Here is a 23,238-nt window from a genome sequence, read left to right on the forward strand (position 1 = left end):
AACCAGTCCATTCTGAAGGAGATCAGCCCTGGGATTTCTTTGGAAGGAATGATGCTAAAGCTGAAACTCCAGTACTTTGGCCACCTCATGTGAAGAGTTGACTCATTGGAAAAGACTCTGATGCTGGGAGGGATTGGGGGCAAGAGGAGAAGGGGACAACAGAGGATGAGATGGCTGCATGGCATCACTGACTCGATGGACGTGAGTCTCAGTGAACTCTGGGAGTTGGTGATGGACAGGGAGGCCTGGCGTGCTGCGATTCATGGGGTCACAAAGAGTCGGATACGACTGAGCGACTGATCTGATCTGATCTGAATGGCAGAAAGTGAAGAGGAACTAAAAAGCCTCTTGATGAAAGTGAAAGAGGAGAGTGAAAAGGTTGGCTTAAAGCTCAACATTCAGAAAATGAAGATCATGGCATCCAGTCCCATCATCACTTCATGGGAAATAGATGGGGAAACAGTGGAAACAGTGTCAGACTTTATTTTTTGGGGCTCCAAAATCACTGCAGATGGTGACTGCAGCCATGAAATTAAAGGCACTTACTCCTTGGAAGGAAAGTTATGACCAACCTAGACAGCATATTGAAAAGCAGAGACATTACTTTGTCAACAAAGGTCCGTCTAGTCAAGGCTATGGTTTTTCCAGTGGTCATGTATGGATGTGAGAGTTGGACTGTGAAGAAAGCTGAGCACTGAAGAATTGATGCTTTTGCAGTGTGGTGTTGGAGAAGACTCTTGAGAGTCCCTTGGACTGCTAGGAGATCCAACCAGTCCATTCTAAAGGAGATCAGGCCTGGGATTTCTTTGGAAGGAATGATGCTAAAGCTGAAACTCCAGTACTTTGGCCACCTCATGGGAAGAGTTGACTCGTTGGAAAAGACTCTGATGCTGGGAGGGATTGGGGGCAGGAGGAGAAGGGGACGACAGAGGATGAGATGGCTGGATGGTATCACTGACTCGATGGACGTGAGTCTGAGTGAACTCCGGGAGTTGGTGATGGACAGGGAGGCCTGGCGTGCTGTGATTCATGGGGTCGCAAAGAGTCAGACACAGCTGAGCAACTGAACTACCTATTTGTAGCTGTCTTATTGTATATTTATATTTAGTACAATAATCTTTATTTTAATCTATAAAAGAATTTCTTTTAGGAAATAGTCAAGATATACATTATCAATAGGTAAAATGTTAGCCCACATTGTAAAATTATCATGTATAAAACTAAACTCGTGTTCTTTCTAAATATTGATCTCAATTCTTAGTACCACTCTTCTAACCAAATGAAATTCTGGTTTTTACTCATGAATCTCCTTATAACCTCTGCAGTTCCCATACTTTTATAATTACACCACCTAAATATATCTCAAAATCTTTTTCCTTTTCTTTACCCTAGATATTATTGGCTGATTTCATACCATCACCTCTGGCTTCAGGTGGACCAGTCAATCCATTTTCCATATGGTTGCTAGAGTAGTCTGTTTAAAGTTCACATCTCACCATCTGTCTCGTTTGCTGTCAGACAGTGCTAATCTCCAGCCCCTCCACACACCCCGTCAGTCCTCAGCTGTGTTTGATCCGCATTCTTCCTGTGATGACATACAAAGAGCTCTGTGATCTGCCCTGTCTAGCAGCCTCACTCTTTCTTTTCTTTCCTGAAGTACAGACACAGTAGCTAGAGCTCTAGGAGTCATCTTGGACTACAGAATGACGTTGAAGGTTGTCAAATAAAAGACACTTGACACATCACTAGTGACACACAGTGTGGATGCAAAAGTAAACTTTATTGAGAACAGCTGAAAGGCAGAGGAGCAGTGGAGCCTATGTAGTTCGTCAGCTTTCATTCTGTATAGGTGTACTTTGTTAGGCAAAAATGGCATGAGCTAAAAGTGTTCCAAGAGAGTGAAGCTTTTATGGAGAGGTCAGAGGAGTAAGGTGATCATGTAACAATGGGCTTCCTAGTCAGGGAAACTTCTTTCTGGACCAGACACCACCTACAGGAGTTCAGTTTCCATGCCATTGCTGTTGGTGTCTGGTAGAGATCTAGTGTCTTTCCTGAGTTCAGACCTGATGAAAAATCTCGTTGCCAAGCTAACAGTTGGGAGGGAAGGGAGCCCCAATGCCTTCCAGAAAATAAAAGGCGTGTCTCCTCTGAGGGGTAATCCAAGTAAAATACTAAGGGTGGTAGAGCGGTATGAGAGGAGTGTGGGTTAGCTGTGCAGCCGCCATACGCACACTGGAATGTTTACCTCTGTAATTGCAAAAGAGAGAGAAGCTAAGTTTTCTGTTAAATATGATTAATCTAATTCTAACTCATACTTTTGATAAGACACAGTGAAAGCCTTCACCGCCTCTGGAAGCCTTCTGTGAACCTTCCAGGCTGGGTTGGAACACCCCAGTTTTATGCTTCCAGATTACTGTGTTTCTCTTGTCTCATACTTTCCATTGTAATGATATGTTTATATGTTTCTTTTCCTTACTAGTCTGACTCATAAGGGTCAGTGCCATATTGGACTCTCTTTTGGTCACTCCAGTCCCCAGTACAGAATGTCTCAAACACAGCAGGCACACAGAGTGTCTGAATCTAGGAATGAATGAGGCTCCTGTTGGCTTTTTTAAAAATTAGTTTACGTTACGTGGCTTTAGTCCTCCACAGGCTGTCTCCTCCGCTTTGACTAATTAATTAGAAACATTTTAAAAACACTGAGAATTGCTTTCATTTGTTCCATAAAGCAAGACTATAAATTTCAAGCTGTTTTATACATTTGACTCAGTTAAAATTTGGGGTCCAGTTTAATATTCATTTTAGAGTACATGGTATATTTGATATTCTAAAGTAACTAAGGCTCTTTTCAAAGAATGTCTTTGACATGTGATGTCAGAGTCTTTAAAATACAATATTACATAATGCAAAGTATGAGATATTAAATACAAATACTCTTGGTTTTTTTTCTTCTCAATACTGAATATGTTTGGAACTAACATATAATTTTATTTTGAACTTTTTATATTGCTACTCATTTGTGCCTGAAATACAAAACAGAGCTTTGTATTTGAGTTTGTTGGCTGGTGTCCCTCATGAGCTAGTTGTCTTAGAATAGACTTCAGTAAATAGTTTTTTTTAACTACATATTCTTAGCTGTATAAGTTGTTGTGTTATATTCTGTTTTTATCTTCTTCATGTACATTTCTCCAAGGTAAAATATTTTTAATTTTACAGACAGTAGCTCTTGATGGAACATTATTTTTAAAATCTGGAGTGATCTCTGGAGGGTCAAGTGACTTAAAATCCAAGGCTAGATGCTGGGATGAGAAAGAGTTAAAGAATTTAAGAGACAGGAGAACCCAACTAATCCAAGAATTAAAGGTAAATCCATTTGTAAAAATTGTAGAATACTAAGTAGAGTAATTGTGTTTTTAATGTGTTTTTAAGCAAATTTCTTAGGTAATAAAAGTACCATGCCTTTAGTTTAAAGAAGTCAAATTATGCAGAATAGAGTAAAGTAAAAAATAAAAATCTTTCCCTTGCCCATCCTTACATCTCATTGGTTTTTTTTTTAACATACTTTGATGCATATACTCCAGAAATTTTCTCGGTATATGCAAGTCTATGTATTATTTTCCTGATTTGTTTTATAATAGACTTTTGCTATTGATTGTGTTTGCAACAAGCTTTTTACTTAGTATCACAACATGGACAATGTTTTCATTTAGCATATAGAGAGCTCTTTGTTTTTTAATGAGTCCTTCCTGCTATTTTATTATATAGATTTTAACCAGTGTCACTTTGGTTTTTGTTACTACAAATGAGGCAGCATTCAACTTCCTTTGGAAAGAGAAAGTAATGCAGTGCCTGAGAGTATAAATCCTATGGCCACACTGCCTTAGTTTGAATCCTGACTTGCCCACTTACCAGCAGTATGATCTTGTGCAAGTTCCCTATCCCCTTCATACCTTGAACCTTTTAGAGTTACTTTAAAGATTAAATCAGCTATTCGAGATAAAATGCTAATGCCCGACAAAAATGTAAGCACTATATAAATATTTGTTGTTAGTATACCTTTACTTACATTTCTAAGACGATTTCCTACATGTGGGATTTCTGGGTCTGAGGATGTGTGCATTTAAAAAGTTGATAGGTGCTGCTAAATTCCCATTGAAAGAAAACCTGTAGTAGAGAGTGTATGTCCCTAGACTGCAGCACTAGATACTGGCAAATATTTTAATCTTTGCCAACCTGGTAAAGAAAAAAATATAATCTAATTGTTTGAATATGCATTTCTTATAACTGAGGTTGAGCATTTACTCATATATTTATCATTTGTTTATTTACTCATGTATTAATTTTTCTTCTGTGAACTTATTAGGCTATTTGTCCTATTAGCTACTTTAAGAATTATTTGTATAATAAGCAAATTACTTCTTAGCATGTTTGTTGTAAATATACTTTTTATTCAGCTTTTTTTGTTCGCTATATTGAAGTATAATTTATATACAGTAACAGTCACCAATTTTAAGTGTATGGTTCGGTAAGTTTTGACAGGTGTATGTATTCACCACCAAAATCCTGATATACAACATTTCCATACCCACCCCCACACAATTCCTTTGGGCTCGTTTGTAGTCAGTCCCTTCCCCTGGACTCCGTAGAACCTCTGGACCGGGCAGCTCAGTCTACTTTCTATCATTGTAGCTTTTCCTCACTTAGAATTCCATATAAATGGAATAATCATACAATAGTAGTCTTCTGTTTTATGCTTTCTTCATTTAACCTAATGCTTTTGAAATTCATGTTGTGTGTATCAAAAGTTATTCCTTTTTACCATTCAGTAACTGTTTGACATTTAACTTTGTTTTGTCACACATGTATTTTTAATCTTTATGTAACCAAATTTATTAATCTTTTATAACTTCTGGATTTCAGTGTCATGCTCAGAAAGACATTATTCTTTCTGAAAATGACAAAAGAAATTCAATAATGCTTCCACCCAAAGTATCATTTATTTGAATATTATAATCCCACACACAAATTTACTTGAAATGTAAACTTTAAGAGATACTAAATCAGGATAATGCTTTTTGATTATTTATTTTTCCTATTTAGCTTTCTTCTTTTGTTTATACAAATGATTGATTTTTGATTCAAGGAGGTGTTCTGGCAAAGTTACTCAGCTAATTTTAATCTTTTTCTATAAACATGACACCACAAACTATGCTTTGATCTAAGGTATACAAAAATTCAACTTTTAAAGATTTTACAAATTTAAGCCTAGGCACAGGGGAAGTTTCAGGAAGGTGGCAGCTTGAATGAATGTGGTTTCCTGTCCGTGTTTATACTAGGTTACCACCTGTGTGTCTCTCACCTGACCCTAGTGGAGAGTTGGGTGTGAATGAGATCTTGGGTTCTGGGAAAGGCCACCAGGAAAAGCTGAGGTAGGGCTTCTCTTTTGATCTTTGAAGAGAGCTGGGAGAAGAATCAGGCATAGGGGAATACTGAAAGAAAGGAAAGCAAGCTCAGTCGCGTCCGACTCTTTGCCACCCCATGGACTGTAGCCTACCCGGCTACTCCATCCATGGCATTTTCCAGGCAAGAATAATAGAGTGGATTGCCATTTCCTTCTCCAGGGGATCTTCCCAACCCAGGGATTGAACCCGGGTTCTATCTGCATTTCAGGCAGTTGCTTTACCATCTGGAGCCACCAGGGAAGCCAGGGGAGTCCTGGAGGAAGGTTAAATATTTGTCCCATGTAAATATGCTTAGTCTTGACCCCCATAAGCTAAATATTAGTAGGTTATGGCCCCCCCATTCCTGAGTTTGTGGGAGAAGGAAATGGCAACCCACTCCATTGTTCTTGCCTGGAGAATCCCAGGGACGGCGGAGCCTGGTGGGCTGCCGTCTGTGGGGTTGCACATAGTCGGACACGACTGAAGCGACTTAGCAGCAGCAGTAGCAGGGAGACCAGAGAGACATCTTTTCCTCCATCTCTGAGTGGGGCACTGGGAATTTTCTGTTGCAGTTGCTGGCCTTTGGGCGTAGAGAATATCTGTGGGGCATCTGCCACTAGGGGTGCTTCAACACTCATACCTGAACCTCAAATAGGCAAAAAAACGCATAAATGCATTTAAGGTATTCCAGGAGCCATCAACACTTGAACAAAAAACTAGAAGCATTAAAGAGATACGGAGTCTTCCCTGGTAGCTCAGACGGTAAAGAATCTGCCTGCAGTGTGGGAGGTCTGGGTTCGATCCCTGGGTAGGGAAGATTCCCTGGAGAAGGGAATGGTAACCTGCGGGGGTCCAGCCCCGGTGGATCCAGGGAATTCGAAGCGGGGACGGCGTTGGCGAGGATCAGGAAACAACTGCTTAATTAAACGTTAATTAAGGATATAAAGAGTAATAGAATAAGGATAGCTCAGTAGGAAAATTCAGTGAAGAAAAGAGGCTGAAATAAGGATAGCTCAGTGAGGAAATTCAGTGGAGAAAAGAGGCTGAATAATTCAGCCAGAAGGTGAGAGAAAGAACGACATGGGGAGACCAAGTTTTGGTGAACAAGGCCCGCACTTTATTTTCCAAAGTAGTTTTTATACCTTAAGTTATGCATAGAGGATAATGGGGGAAGGGGTAGAGTCATGCAGTAAGCCAGGCTTTCTTCCTGCAAACTTATCATATGCAAAAGTGTAGGTGATTTGCATCATCTTCTGGCCCGGAGGCCTGTTAACATTTTAAGACCCTTTCTTCAGAAAACTTATTTTTCTCTAAAGGTGATAAGTCAAGCGCCACCCTCCAAAAGCATTAGATAAAGTTGCATTCCTACAGAGCAAAGGTGTGGTGGGCTATAACAAGAAAAAGAATTAACTCAAGGGTCCCAGGTTACAAACATTAAAGCTACTATTTACACCAATTATATTAATCAATACACTGCCAGGGACACAGCAGGTAAGGGATATGGAGACTTAGCAGCAAACATTGGCCCAACAAGTGAAAAACCCTTCACCAATACAATTTCTAATCAATCTTTTAACTGCTTAGTTTAGAACATCTCATGCCTCTCACAGTTGGGAGGCTCTGAGTAATCACATGTGGCCAGAAAAACCTATTCAGGCAGGCTAGAGGATTTCCAAAGGAGTTTGTAGGTTGAAACACTGTCACACCCAGGAATTATTAACTGGAGCTGTAAGCTAACTCTTTTTTCAGAGAGAGGTAGTGGGGGACAGCCCCCCGTAAAGTCTGAGGTGTAGGTGAGAACACAAAGCAGAAAGTAGGCAGACTCTGGTTTTGGGGGTAGATGCTCGAGAATTTCCAGGGGAACTCCTGAGGCTCGATCCCGCCTTTGCGTACGCCAAGCCTCCTTCCTCATGACCTTTGCCACGGGTGGAGCTCACTCCCAGCAGTAACCCACTCCCATATTCTTGCCTGGAGGATCCCATGGACAGAGGAGTCTGGTGGCTACAGTCCATGGGGTCTCCAAGAGTCAGACACGACTGAGCGACTAAACAGACTCAAGGAGATACAGTGTGATGTTGGCCCTCTCTGTAATGCCACTCACAAGAATATTTTCCCAAGAAAAGAAGTATGTGTTTCTAAACTATAGAATGTGATAGATGGATTGAAGGATAGGATCGCCATTGTTGAGATCCACATTAATAACCTGGAAGACAAGTGAAATAGTATCTCAGTGATGGGGAAGAATTGCAAAGATAAGAAAATAGTGGAAAAAAAAAAAGAAAAGTGAAAAATAGAAACTTAGGTAGACTCAGGAGTCTTGGTATGAGAAAAATAAAATTTTCAGAAATTGGAAAAGGAGCACAGAGAAGTAATTTTTTAAAAAAGAAAATGTCTCTTAAACTGAGGATCCACCTTAATTTACCAATTGAAAGGACACGCACAGTTCCATGTAGGATTAATGAGAAAAGGCAAACATTAACACAGATGTAGTTGTAATTCCCTAAGTCCTAGGTTATAGAGGCAGTGCTAAAATATGTCACCCCCCCTTCAGAAAGATTCCTTATACATTTAAAAAAATCAAGCTTGTATCAGACTATAAAACTAGTTGAGACTAGAGTAAGAGCTGTAGGCAATCGAGGGAAAAGCACTACCTCCCAAGATATTTACATTTCAGGAACCTGCAGATAAGCAGATGCAAAGACATGCTCCACGTGTAAACATACCAGAGAAAGTGCTCTCAGCAGCACATGTGTTAGAAGAGACCTAATTGTAATGAATGAACAGTGCTAACCTAACTCAGCAAAACCTGGGAAATAAAGATGGAGAGAGAAATGAATATGTCCCAGAGATCTTACCTGTGAGGAGATGAAGAATATTCTGAAGATTGTATCTTGGTGGGTGGAGGAAGTTGGGTGGGACTAGAGTGTTTAAAAGTACACTTAATTAACATGGGAACAAATAGCAAAAATAATGCAAGAAAAGAATAAAGGATAAAAAGTAAGATGGGGGAAATAAATTCTTGCTAATCAGTCATTACAGTAAACATGAGTAGATTTAAGTTTCCCATTAAAAGACCAAGATCAGACTTCCCTGGTGGTCCAGTGGCTAAGAATCTGCCTGCTAATGCAGGGGACACGGATCCCTGGTCCAGGAATTCCGATCCCACTTGCTGTGGAGCAACTCAGCCAGTGCACCACCGCTGCTGAGCCCATGTGCTGCAACTGCTAAAGCCCTTGTGGCCTAGAGCCTGTGCTCCGCAGCAAGAGAAGCCACCTCAGTGAGAAGCCTGTGCCCCACAACTGGTGAAAGCCTGCACGCAGCAGCGAAGACCCAGTGTAGCCAAAAATAAATACATAAGTAAAATTTATATGTTAATAAATAAAAGACCAAGATCATCGCAGCTTAAAAGGCAAAACTCAGCTAAATGTCATTTGTAAGAAATTGTCTTAAAATTGAATGTTGAAAATTACGGATGAGCACCTGGCAAATGCAGACAAAACAGGAGTGACAATATCAGACAATGTGAACCTTAAGGTTAAAAATCTTCAACTATATAGTAAGCTTTCAATAAGCATTGAGTAAATTGAATAAAGAAGGATATTTAGTTCAGTTCAGTCGCTCAGTCGTGTCCGACTCTTTGTGACCCCATGAGAAGGATGCTGCTAAGTCACTTCAGTCGTGTCCGACTCTGTGCGACCCCATAGACGGTAGCCCACCAGGCTCCCCCGTCCCTGGGATTCTCCAGCCAAGAACACTGGAGTGGGTTGCCATTTCCTTCTCCAATGCATGAAAGTGAAAAGGGAAAGTGAAGTCGCTCAGTCGTGTCCGACCCTCAGCGATCCCATGGACTGCAGCCTACCAGGCTCCTTCATCCATGGGATTTTCCAGGCAAGAGTACTGGAGTGGGGTGCCATTGCCTTCTCCCATGAGAAGGATATTAGGTATTAAAAAGTAAGATCTCCATTTTAAACCTCTTTGCAGCACATACTACCTAAATATTTAAAACAAGGTTAGTTAACAGAAATGAAATTATAATGAAGCATTTCACTGTATGTATGTCTTTCAAAATTGGACACATCTAAGTAGACAAAAACAATAACTTAAGAGGAATTGGTAATTCAATCAGTAAGCTTAAATCCAGATTCTAACACTAGCAATGTGGCTCTGAGTAAGTTACTTAAACGCTTTAATGCTTTAATTTTCTCATCAATAATAATGGGTATAGTAATAGTACTATTTCATAACATTGTTAAGAGGATTAAATAGGTTAATATAAACTTTATAAAACACATGCTCAATAAATTTGAGATATTATTTAAATTAGCTGTGAAACAGTAAAAACTGATCATATGCTTATCCACAGTGGAAACCTCAGTAGTTTTTAAGAGATTTTTATAGATCATTTTGGTCATAATTTAATGAAATAGAAATAGTGACCAAAATTTTTTTTGTCTACATAGAAATTAAGAAATGTACCTGTCAATAGTTTCGGGATCAAACAAGTAATCGAGGAAAATTACAAAATGTTTCAAAAATGGTGAACACAAAATCTGTGAGATACAGTAAAGCTATATCATGGATGGAGGAGCCTGGTAGGCTGCAGTCCATGGGGTCGCTACGAGTCAGACTTGACTGAGCGACTTCAATTTCACTTTTCACTTTCATGCATTGGAGAAGGAAATGGCAACCCACTCCAGTGTTCTTGCCTGGAGAATCCCAGGGACGGCGGAGCCTGGTGGGCTTCGGTCTATGGGGTCGCACAGAGTCGGATACGACTGAAGCAACTTAGCAAAGCTATATCAAGAGGAAAATATGTTATTAAACAAGAAAAATGAAATATAAGGGAATTTATTACTTTAAGAAATTGGAACCACAAAATAAGCAAAACAATAATGAAAAATTTTAAAGCTACAGTTAAATAGAAAAGGGTAAATCAATCTAAAAACTGGTTGTTTTGAAAGACTAATAAAATAGATAAACCCTGCAACTCTAATGAAGGGAAGAAAAGTAAGAAGTAATCATATACAGATTAGGAATGAGAAAATTAGAATAATTTTAAGAGAACCTTATAAGCAAATAATTACATAGTTAAAAAATCGAAAATCTATGGATGATGTTCAGAAAAATATAAATTGCCAAGATTGATCAGGAAAAAAGTGGAACATTTGAAAAATTAGACAGTGGTAGGGAGTGGTGTAGTTGGCTGGCCCAATACCTAGCCACAACCTTTTCCTTCCTTGGTTGCATCTATTATAGAATCATAAAACTAAATTTGATTTCTGAAGTTTTCTTGTAGCTAGTAGTGGCCGTGTGACAGTTTTGGCAATATAAATGGGAATGTTCATATTGTCCTTTGCATTTTTCCCTTCCTGACTGGAATGCAGTCAAGAGGGCTGGAGGTGCAGCAGCAGTTTTATACCAAGAGAGCATGTATACCTGTGGCGGATTCATTTTGATATTTGGCATGTAAAGTTTAAAAAATAAAATAAAATTATAAATAAATAAATAAACAAAAAAAAAAACCATTGTATTAAGAAGGCAACATTGTTTGTTAAAAGCCCAATGTGGGCTTCCCTGTGGTAAAGAATCTGCCTGCAGTGTGGGAGCCACAGGTTTGATCCCTGGGTCTGGAAGATCCCCTAGAGAAGGAGATGGCAACTCACTCCAGCATTCTTGCCTGGGAAATCTGATGGACAGAGGAGCCTGGTGGGCTTACAGTCCACGAGGTTGCAAGAGTCTGACATAAGTCAGCAATTAAACCACCACCCACCATACCCCAATACAAAATAAAAAGTGTAAAAAAAAAAAAAAAGGCTGAAAGTTAGATGCCGTTGTTGAGGAACTGCATCACTGTAGACTGCTTTTGTGTGAGAAAAATAAAGCCACGTTTTTTTAAGCCACTGTTAGTTGAATGATCTCCCATTGAAAACAGACTCCAGTAATGCAAAATAATGAGGCAGCTATGGAAAAGAGTGTGACAACTCACAAGAAATTAAAAATAGAATTATCAAATGATCCAGCAATTCTCCATCTGAGTATATATACCCTATGGAATTGAAAGCAGGGTCTGGATAATACTAGTTAATAGTATTAGATAATAATAGTATTATTCAGTTTAAAAATAAAATAAAATTAAAAAAAATAGTATTATTCATAACATAGTACCATGTTCATAACAGCATTATTCATAATAGCCAAAAAGTAGAAGCAGCCCAAGTGTTCAATAGATGAACAGATGAGCAGATTAGGGTCTATACATATAATGGAATATTATTCAGCCTTTAAAAGGGAGGAAACTAACACATGCTACAAAAATGGGTGAATTTTCAAGATGTTATGCTACATGAAATAGAACATGAAAGTGAAAGTTGCTCAGTCGTGTCCAACTCTTTGTGACTCCATGGACTGTATAGTCCATGAAATTCTCCAGGCCAGAATACTGGGGTGGGTAGCCTTTCCCTTTTCCAGGGGATCCTCCCAACCCAAGGATTGAACCCAGGGCTCCTGCATTGCAGGTGGATTCTTTACTAGCTGAACCACAAGGGAAGCCCAGGGATACTGGAGTGGGTAGCCTGTCCCTTCTCCAGTGGATCTTCCTGACCCAGGAATCAAACTGGGTTCTCCTGCATTGCAGGCAAATTCTTTACCAGCTGAGCTACCAGGGAAGCACATGAAATAAGTAAATTACAAAAAGACAAATATCGTATGATACAATAGTCAAAATAGAGGCAGAAAAGTAGAGGACAGTTGCCAGGGCCTGGAGAGTAGAATGGAAGCTTGTTTCAGGGGTATAGGTTCAGTTTTATAAGATAAAAAGAGGTCTGGAATTGAAACATGTATATTATCATACGTGAAACAGATTGCCAGTCTAGGTTCGATGCATGAGACAGGGTGCTCAGGGCTGGTGCACTGGGATGACCCAGAGGGATGGGATGGGGAGGGAGGTGGGAGGGGGGTTCAGGATGGAGAACACATGTATACTCATGGCTGATTCATGTCAATGTATGGCAAAAACCACTACAATATTGTAAAGTAATTAGCCTCCAAAAAAAAAAGAGATCTGGAAGTTGGTTGCACAACAATGTGAATGTACTTAAATACTGTTGAACTGTACACTTTAAAAATGACAAAGATGATTAATTGTATATATATTTTGCCACAATTAAAAAAGATTAGGATAAGATGGGTTTACAGCTGAGTTCTAATATAATTCTCAGGTAAGCCATTCTAGATCATAGAAAAAGATGGGAACGTCTCATTTTATTTAATATAGGTAGTATAACTTTAATATCAAATATTATAAAGATAGCCACAAAAATAAAACTAAAGACCGACTTCCCTTGTGAGCATGTGTAATTTCTAAATTAAATATCACCACTGAGTATTTAGCAATGTAGTGATAGAAAAATACATCTGTTGAATAGAATTTGTTCTAAGAATACATGGGTGTTTCAGTGTTGCCATCAGTCAATATAATCCAGTACATTTACAAATTAAAGGCAGGAGAAAAGTCATGTGATCCTAATTAGATTTTATAAAGGTTAGCTGCTGGTCCTAATTAAAGTCCTAAGTAAAAGAGTAATTTGTGGAAATTACTTTAAAAAAATAAATATCTCTTGCCCAAAACAACAGAAATAATTGATTAAATGCTGAAACATAAAAATTATTTTAGTTAAAATCAGGAAGTAAATAGATATCTCCTGTCACTGTTATTATTTAACATAGTCTTGGAAGTTATATTAATTATATTTAGGGACAAAATGAAATAATTTATATACATTTTTGAGAAGGAGAAAAACTAACCTTTTTCTGATAAGATTGTAGTTTAAAAACTACTAGATTAAATAAGGTAATGAGAGGGCTACATAAACACAACTGTAGTTTTTCTCTATACTGTAAAAGAGCATCTAAAATGGGGAAAATACTCTACTCACAATAGAAATAAATGTAAGTATAAAGACACGTAACTATTAGAAAACTAAATCTTATTGAAGGACAAGACGACACCAAAGAAAAGACGTACTATATTCTTGGGTTAGAAGTTCTCCAGTTAATATAATTTGAATGCAAGTTCAAGTAAAATATTAGCAAGGATTTTTTATTTGATAAAGTGATTCTCTAATTCTTAGAAATGAATTTCCTGAGACCAGTAAAAAAACATGTAACAGAAGAGAGTGTGGTAGAACTTCTCTTGGAAGTTCTACTGGACAGGTTAATTGAGAAAGAATAGGAACTTCAGAAATGGGCCCAGTTATATTTGACAGTTTAACATACAACTGGGATGATATTTTGGGCTTACCTGGTGGCTTAGACAGTAAAGAATCCACCTACAATGTGGGAGACCTCAGTTCCATCCCTGGGTTGGGACGATCCCCTGGAGGAGGGCATGGCATCCCATTCCAGTATTCTTGCCTGGAGAATCCCCACAGACAGAGGAGCCTGGTGGGCTGCAGTCCATGGGGTCGCAGAGTCAGATACGGCAGAGTGACAAAGCACAGCACAAAATGATATTTTAGTTCGGCGAGGAAAGAAGAGATTATTTAGTAAATGGTATTGGGCTTCCCTTGTGGCTCAGCTGGTAAAGAATCCGCCTGCAATGTGGGAAACCTGGGTTGGGAAGATCCCCTGGAGACGGGAAAGGCTACCCACTCCAGGATTCTGGCCTGGAGAATTCCATGGACTGTACAGTCCATGGGGTCAAGAAGAGTCAGAAACAAGTGAGCAACTTTCACTTTCATTGGCACATCTAGGGAAAGTTAATTTTGTGCTCCATATTATGACTTTATATAAAAATAAATTATGGGTAGATTGAAAGCTTAAATTAAAAGTAGTATTTAAATGAGGATAAAAGCCAGTATATAAAATTTTTTAAAGTTTTAAATGAAGACTATTGGTTCTATACTATCAAAGATTTCTATAAATTGATTTGAAAAAGCCACGATAGAAACATCTAGGCAAAGGAGGGGTTTAGGCAGTTCATAGAAGAAATCCATATGGCTAATAAACCTGAAAAAATGCTCAATATAGAATATAGTACTCAGGATTACTTCATGCATATCAATAAGAGTTGGGAAAAATATATATGCTAGTAGACTTATAAAGAAACACATACTCATATATCATTTATAAAAATATGAATGGTTAAAGCTTTGGAAGAGCAGTTAGTACCAGCTAGTATAATAAGAACATGAAGACCTATTGATCTCACACTGGGGAATCTATTGCATAGAAATAAAAACAGCAGTATTTAAGGGCACACACAGAAGTGTGTTACTGCAGTGCTGCTTGTGAGGGCAAAAACCTGGAAACAAAATGAATGCCCATCATTAAGAGAAGAGTGAAATAATTTTGTTACAGTCACACTAGAATAATATACAACCATTGAAAGAATTAATATAGAGCTTTATCAGTTGACTTTTGTGAGTAACTGAATGAGTAAAGCAGGAGGTAGAAAAGTATGTCTAATGTGATTCTAAAATTGCGAAACAGGACTGACAAAAACATATAGGTGAGTATGCATGCACATGTTTTCATATACAGACTTGAAGTAAAAATATAGAAGAACATATATGAGGGATTCATTTGGTTGAGCAATAGGATAGGTGAAGAGAGAAGGAAATGGGTGCGGCAAGGATGCACTAAAGAAAGGCAACAAAGACCTCGTGGTCTCATTTACCCGTTTATGTGCCTTGGGTAGAACGTGCACTCCCCATTCTTCATTTTCGTGCCTGTTTCCTGTGACATGAGTGAGTTTTCTGAGGAGGCTGTATGGCATCTTGGTTACTCCAGATGACTTATGCACTAAGTTGCCCCATCTTTTATCAGAAGAAGGGAAGGTAGAGTTGTGGATATGGTTACATGTAAAAAGCAGTGATTTATGATCTATGAAAGTACTGTGAAAAGTGAAAGTGTTGTCTATTATAAAATGTTACTATATCTCCCTTTCTTTTTAGGATTTAATGAAGGTAGTGCGCAAGGAAGCAGATTTGAAACAAATACAGGCTCTAATACAAGGAACTACTACACGACTCAAATATGCACAAAGTGAACTAGAAATCATTAAAAAGAAGCACCTTGCTGCTTTTTACCGGGTAATATACATTTACATAAAATTTGATGGAAATTGGGACCAAGGCATAGAATTTCAGGCATTACATTTATAAAGCACCATGTAATTTTTATACTTTCCCTTGTGATTGAGGTATATTATAGTCCTTTAAGTTACTTTATTTTTATGACTTTATTTTAATGTTGTTATTCAGTTGTACCTGAATTTACCTTATCTCACAGAGTCTCTTTTTTTTCTGAAAGATACCTATCATGTTTTTGGCTTTACTATATAAAGCTAAAATAGCCATGTTAAAAAGACATTTTTCTTTTTTATAATCAGGAACAATCTCAGCTACAAAGTGAACTACTAAATATTGAATCTCAATGTGCCATGTTGAGTGAAGGAATCAAAGAACGACAACAAAGAATTAAAGAATTTCAACGAAAGATAGATAAGGTTATGAGTGATATATTTATTACTAAATGGCATGTGGCTTGGTTCTAGACCAGATACCAAATTTAAGGCTTCTTCAATATGTGCTAAAGCAAAGTTTGATAAATGCTAAGTTTTATTGGTTTGCCAAATTAATTTCCTTATATGGTATTAATTTCCTTGTATTCCTTGTATTTTTTGAGACCCACTATTGCTCATCTCAGGGGCGATGACTACTAGTACATGGTTATTCTCTTCAGCTGTCCAGCCTCTCCTTGTCCATTGTAAAATTTGCAGTCATTTTCTTTCTTCCACTGCCTAAGAAGGAAAGAACTTTTTCCCTTGTCTCATCTTTTAAGGTTGTGTATTCACTCAGTAATTTTGTCTTGAACATTTATTATATGCCAGGCACAGCTGCTTGGCTCTGGGGTACCAAAGATATGATCATCTAGCCTCTGCTTATAAAGTAGCAGGAACTTTCTGGCTTAATTCATTCCACTGTTGCTTATCTTTAACCTTTATTTATTTATTTTTTTGTGTGATGTAAATTTTTTTTTTATTCTTGCAACTTTTATGTAAATTTATTTATTTTTTTTAAATTTTATTTTATTTTTAAACTTTACATAATTGTATTAGTTTTGCCAAATATCAAAATGAATCCGCCACAGGTATACATGTGTTCCCCATCCTGAACCCTCCTCCCTCCTCCCTCCCCATACCATCCCTCTGGGTCGTCCCAGTGCACCAGCCCCAAGCATCCAGTATCGTGCATCGAACCTGGACTGGTGACTTGTTTCATACATGATATTTTACATGTTTCAATGCCATTTTCCCAAATCTTCCCACCCTTTCCCTCTCCCACAGAGTCCATAAGACTGTTCTATACATCAGTGTCTCTTTAAAACACTGTTTGTCACACCATCACTCAGTAACTTTCACCCATTGCCTCTAGTTCTGCCTTTTACCACATGATTTGAAACTACCCTTATGTTGCCCCTTAATTACCCTTTTCCAGGTTAAATATCCCTAATTACTTATTTATTCATATTTACTATGAATAAATAAGACCAGTTCTGGTAACCAGCCTCTGTTGTCAATGCCTAGAACAAAAAATAATATGAAAATACTGTCTGACCAGTACAGAGTACCCTGGTTTGTCACATTATTTGGCGCACAGAAACACAATTTTACATGACTTGGATTATCTCCTTATACAAAGTATAGATTACTGTTACAGTAGTCATATCACTTTCATATTTAATTTACATTCAGCTGAAGTCTGAAACTTCTTTACACGCTGCTGCTGCTGCTAAGTCGCTTCAGTCATGTCCGACTCTGTGCGACCCCAGCGACAGCAGCCCACCAGGCTCCCCTGTCCCTGGGATTCTCCAGGCAAGAACACTGGAGTGGGTTGCCATTTCCTTCTCCAATGCATGGAAGTGAAAAGTGAAAGTGAAGCCGCTCAGTCGTGTCCGACTCCTAGCGACCCCATGGACTGCAGCCCACCAGGCTCCTCCGTCCATGGGATTTTCCAGGCAAGAGTACTGGAGTGGGGTGCCATTTCCTTCTCCGTTTTTACATGTCCTGTTGCTAAAACAGGTCTCTCTTATCCTATAATTGTACATAAATGCCAGGCTTTAAAAATCTTTGCGACCCCATGGACTGTAGCCTGCCCTCTGTCCATTGAACTAATTCTCCAGACCAGAATACTGAAGTGGGTAGCTATTCCCTTCTCCAGGGGATCTTCCCCACCCAGGGACTGAACCCAGGTCTCCTGCATTGCAGGCAGATTCTTTGCCTTCTGAGCTACCAGGGAAACTCTTAAAAATATTAATGTTAAATGTTATTTTGTTGGATTTGGCTTATTCTAGTTTTTCCAAATTTTCTGAGTGTTAATTCTATGCTTTAGTCCTCTTGGTTTTATATTATTTAAGAATCGATGAAACAAATCGCCAGTCCAGGTTTGATGCAGGATACAGGATGCTTGGGGCTGGTGCACTGGGATGACCCAGAGGGATGGTATGGGGAGGGAGGTGGGATTGGGGTTCAGGATGGGGAACACGTGTACACCCGTGGCGGATTCATGTTGATGTATGGCAAACCCAATACAATATTGTAGAGTAATTAGCCTCCAATTAAAATAAATAAATTTATATTTAAAAAAGAATCTATAGTATTACTCATAAAGAATATTTTCTGTATTTATGTAGAATGTTATGTTTTGGTATGGCTAAAGTAAACATTCCAATTTTGTATTAAACTCTTCATAAAGCCAAAGCACTTAAAAGGCCACCATGAACTTTCTTATTTTGTTTTAGAATAAGAACTCTGAAAATAGGTAAGTGTAGTTAATTAAAGAGAAAGCACCAACTTTACAGAGTAGTGATGCTTGTCGGAAATAGTCTGTCCTAATCCAGAAAATCTTGGTGGGAAAAACATAGATTTAAGGATTTTCTATATATTTTTGTAAAATTGATTATTAAACCATTTGGTTTTAAAATAAAAGGTTGAAGATGATATTTTTCAACACTTCTGTGAAGAAATTGGTGTAGAAAATATTCGTGAATTTGAGAACAAGCATATTAAACAGCAACAGGAAGCTGATCAAAAAAGGTATTTTATTAAAAGATGTTGATAAGCAATTATTTATATATAAATGTAACTATTATTTCAATTTAAAGGAATTATGCCTGTCAGTCAGTCAGTTCAGTCGCTAGTCGTGTCCGACTCTTTGCGACCCCATGAATCGCAGCACCAGGCCTCTCTGTCCATCATCAACTCCTGGAGCTCACTCAAACTCAGGTCCATCGAGTCGGTCATGGCATCTCATCCTCTGTTGTCCCCTTCTCCTCCTGCCCCCAATCCCTCCCAGCATCAGAGTCTTTTCCAATGAGTCAACTCTTCGCATGAGGTGGCCAAAGTACTGGAGTTTCAGCTTTAGCATCAGTCCTTCCAAAGAACACCCAGGACTGATCTCCTTTAGAATGGACGGGTTGGATCTCCTTGCAGTCCGAGGGACTCTCAAGAGTCTTCTCCAACACCACAGTTCAAAAGCATCAATTCTTCGGCGCTCAGCCTTCTTCACAGTCCAACTCTCACATCCATACATGACCACAGGAAAAACCATAGCCTTGACTAGACGGACCTTTGTTGGCAAAGTAATGTCTCTGCTTTTCAATATGCTATCTAGGTTGATCATAACTTTCCTTCCAAGGAGTAAGCGTCTTTTAATTTCATGGTTGCAGTTACTGCCTTTATTTCAGTTCATCAAGAAATAGCTAATAAACATTGCTATTTTTATAAAGAGGTCTAATTCTTTTATTCCACAATTTTTAAAGAGAAAAAGCACAAATATACACAGTAAGAGAATGGGGAAATAATTACACACACAGTGGTTATTAAAATGTACTTAGTTCTCTGTCAATATCCATATATGTAGATAAAGTTGTATAACCTTTCTATAAACAAACAGCCTCAGGCCACTTGCTGGAAAAGAGGAGGATATTCCCTTCTATTTCTAGCTTGCTGAAATTTCTTTTATTATGAGTGAGTGTTGAATTTTGTCAAATGCTTTTTCTGCTATCTGTTGGGATAATAATACTGTTGGAGTTTGGAGGGAGGTGGCTTATTAATATACTAAATTACAGTGATTGATTTTTAGAATATTAAACCAACTTAGCATATCTAAGATGAACCCCACTGGGTCATGTTGTATTATTCTTTTCAAATATTTTTGGATTGACTCATTAAAATTTTAGTGCGGATTTTTATATCTATATTCATGAGAGTATTGGTCTATAGTTTATTTTTCTTGCAAATATTCTTTTTTATATTTTTGTATCAGGTAATGCCAGACTCATAAAATGAGTCAGGAATTATTTTCTCCTCTGTTTTTCATGGAGAGTTTTTGTAGAATTTTATTTTTTTTTTCCTAAAAGTTTGGTAAATTTTGGTAAATTTTGCAAGTGCTACCCACTTTTCTTTATGGAAATATTTTTAAAATTACAAATTCAGTTTCCTTATTGATATAAGGCCATTCAGGACATCTTTTTTCTTGAGTGAGCTTTGGTAGCTTGTGTATTGAAAATAACATTTGTGTACTTCATCTGAGTTATCAAATTTATTAATATAAAGTTATTAACATTTCCCCTTTTATCCTTTTCAGTTGCGTAGGATCTGTACTGATGGCCCTTTCATTCCTGATATTGCTAATTTGTTTTCTTTTCTTCGTGATGTCTAGCTAGAGTTATATCAGTTTTATGGTCCTTTGTAAGACCAGCTCTTGGCTTCATTGATTTTTCTCTATGGTTTATCTGTTTCTATGTAGTTGACGTCTGTTCTTAACTTCTTTATTTCCTTGCTGCTACTTATTTTGGGTTTAATTTACTTCTCTTTTTTCTTACTTTTTAAGATAGAAGCTTGCTTTATGTATTTTACACTTTTCTTCGTTTATAATATAAGCATTTAAGCTGTTTATTTTCCTTTAAGCACTGCTTAAGCTCCATCCCACTGCTGCTGGTATGTTTTATTTCATTTTCATTCCATTTAAAATATTTGTTGATATTCTTTGTGGTTTCGTTCTGTGATCTATGGGGTGTTTAGAAATATTGTTTAATTTAACAGAAATTTTTGTGATGAGGGAGGATTTAGATATGTTTCTTTTACTGATTTTTATTGTGATAAGAAATATATTTTGCATTATTTAAATCCTTTTAAGTTGATTGACACTTATTTGATAGCATGGCATGTATTCTATCTTAATAAATATTCTGTGTGCTCTTGAAATGAATATGCATTGTTCTATTGGGTAGAGTATTTTCTGAGTAACTTTTAAGTCAAGTTGATTGGTGTCTTTTGTGTACTTACTAACTCTGTCTAATTGGTCTAGTGTTCCCTAAGAGAGGAGTTTTGAAATTTCCAAGTACTTTTGGATCTGTCATTCTCTCCTTCGAGTTTTCTCAGTTTATATTTCATGATGTTTAAAGTTTTGTGATTAGGTGCATTCATGTTTGGGATCATTATGTCTTTTTGAGGAATTAATCCCTTCTCCAGAAAGAATGAAGAGGCTGAGCCAAAGTGGAATCAACACTCAGCTGTGGATGTATCTGGTGGTAAAAGTAAAGTCCAGTGCTCTAAAGAACAATATTGTATAGGAACGTGGAGTATTAGATCGATGAATCAAGGTAAATTGGATGTGGTCAAGCAGGAGATGGCAAGAGTGAACACTGACATTTTAGGAATAAGTGAACTAAAATCAACAATAAAGGGTGAATTTAATTCAGATAACCATCTACTACTGTGGGGAAGAATCCCTTAGAAGAAATGGAGTAGCCCTCATAGTCAACAAAAGAGCCCAAAATGCAGTGCTTGGGGCAATCTCAAAAGCAACAGAATGATCTCGGTTGTTTCCAAGGCAAACTATTCAACATCACAGTAATCCAAGTCTGTGCCTCAACCAGTAATGCTGAAGAACCTGAAGTTGACTGGTTCTATGAAGATCTACAAGACTTTCTAGAGTTAACAACAGAAAAAGATGTCCTTTTCATCATAGGGGATTGGAATGCAAAAGTAGGAAGTCAAGAGATAACTGGAGTAACAAGTAAGCTTGGCCTTGAAGTACAAAATGAAGCAGGACAAAGGCTAATAGAGTTAAGAGAACACACTGGTCATAGCAAATGCCCTCTTCCAACAACACAAGATGACTACACATGGACATCACCAGATGGTCAATACTGAAATCAGATTAATTATATTTTTTGCAACCAAAGGTGGAGAAGCTCTATACAGTTAGCAGAAGCAACCTGGAGTTGACTCAAGCTTAGGAGATGAGCTCCTTATTGCAAAATTCAGGCTCATCCTTGAGCAAGTAGGGAAAACCACTAAGCCATTCAGGTATGACCTAAATCAAATTCCCTCATGATTGTATGGTGCAGGTGACAAATGGATTCAAGAAATTAGATCTGATAGAGTGCCTGAAGAACTATGGATGGAAATTCATAACACTGTACAGGAGGCAGTGACCAGGACCATCCTAAAGCAAAAGAAATGCAAGAAGGCAAAGTAGTTGTCTCAGAAGGCTTTACAGATAGCTGAGAAAAGATGAGAGGTGAAAGCCTAGGGAAAGATATACCCAACTGAGTGCAGAATTCCAGAGAATACAAAGGAGAGATAAGAAAGCATTCTCAAGTGAACAGTGCAAAGAAATAGAGGAAAACAACAGAACGGGAAAGATGAGAGATTTCTTCAAGAAAACTGGAAATATCAGTGGAACATTTAATGCAAGGATGGGCACAATAAAGGACAGAAATGGTATGGACCTAACAGAAGCAGAAGAAATTAAGAAGAGATGGCAAGAAGAACTATACAAAAAAGATCTTCACGACCCAGATAATCACAATGGTGCAATCACTTACCTAGAGCCAGACATCCTAGAGTGTGAAGTCAAGGGGCCTTAGGAAGCATTACTACCAACAAAGCTAGTAGAGGTGATAGAATTCCAGCTGAGCTATTTCAAATCCTTAAAGATGGTACTGTTAAAGTGCTGCACTCAATATGTCAAAAATTTAGAAAACTCAGCAGTGGCCACAGAACTGGAAAAGGGTCAGTTTTCATTCCAATCCCAAGGGAAGGCAATGCCAAAGAATGTACAAACTACCATACAGTTACACGTATTTCACATGCTAGCAAGGTCATGCTCAAAATCCTTCAAACTAGGCTTCAGCAGTACATGAACCGAGAACTTGCAGATGTACAAGCTGGATTTAGAAAAGACAAACCAGAGATCAAATTGCCTACATTAGTTGGATCATAGAGAAAGCAAGGTAATTCCAGAAAACATGTACTTCTGCTTCACTGACTATACTAAAGCCTTTGATTGTGTGGATCACAAAAAACTGTGGAAAATTCTTAAAGAGATGGGACTACCAGTTGACCACCTTACCTGTCTCCTAAGAAACCTGTATGCAGGACAAGAAGCAACAATAAGAACTGGACATGGAACAACGGAGTGGTACCAAATTGGGAAAGGAGTATGTCAAGGCTGTATATTGTCACTCTGTTTATTTAACTTACATGCAGAGTATATCATGCAAAATGCTGGGCTGGATGAATAACAAGCTGGACTCAAGAGTGCCAGAAGTAATATCAATGACAGTATCAATGTGCAGATCATACCACTCTAATGGAAGAAAATGAAGAGGAACTAGAGAGCCTCTTGATGAAAGTGAAAACAGGAGAATGAAAAAGCTGGCCTAGAATTCAGCATTCAAAAACTAAGATAATGCATCTGGTCTCATCACTTCATGGAAAATAGAA

At 38.0% G+C, this 23,238-nt stretch overlaps 1 protein-coding gene across 5 annotated transcripts in view; it reads left to right on the plus strand.

Annotated features, from left to right (window-relative positions):
- SMC1B (structural maintenance of chromosomes 1B) overlaps positions 1-23,238 on the plus strand; it is an 82,636-nt gene that overhangs the window by 34,827 nt on the left and 24,571 nt on the right. For all 5 annotated transcript variants that reach the window (XM_044940757.1, XM_025282691.2, XM_006063279.3 and 2 more), the window contains 4 exons: positions 3,217-3,363; positions 15,395-15,532; positions 15,832-15,948; positions 18,431-18,537. In XM_044940757.1, coding sequence (XP_044796692.1) covers positions 3,217-3,363; positions 15,395-15,532; positions 15,832-15,948; positions 18,431-18,537 — 509 coding nt within the window. The remainder of the gene's footprint in view (positions 1-3,216; positions 3,364-15,394; positions 15,533-15,831; positions 15,949-18,430; positions 18,538-23,238) is intronic.

The sequence above is a fragment of the Bubalus bubalis genome, chromosome 4, assembly GCF_019923935.1.
Source record: "Bubalus bubalis isolate 160015118507 breed Murrah chromosome 4, NDDB_SH_1, whole genome shotgun sequence".
NCBI lineage: Eukaryota > Metazoa > Chordata > Mammalia > Artiodactyla > Bovidae > Bubalus > Bubalus bubalis.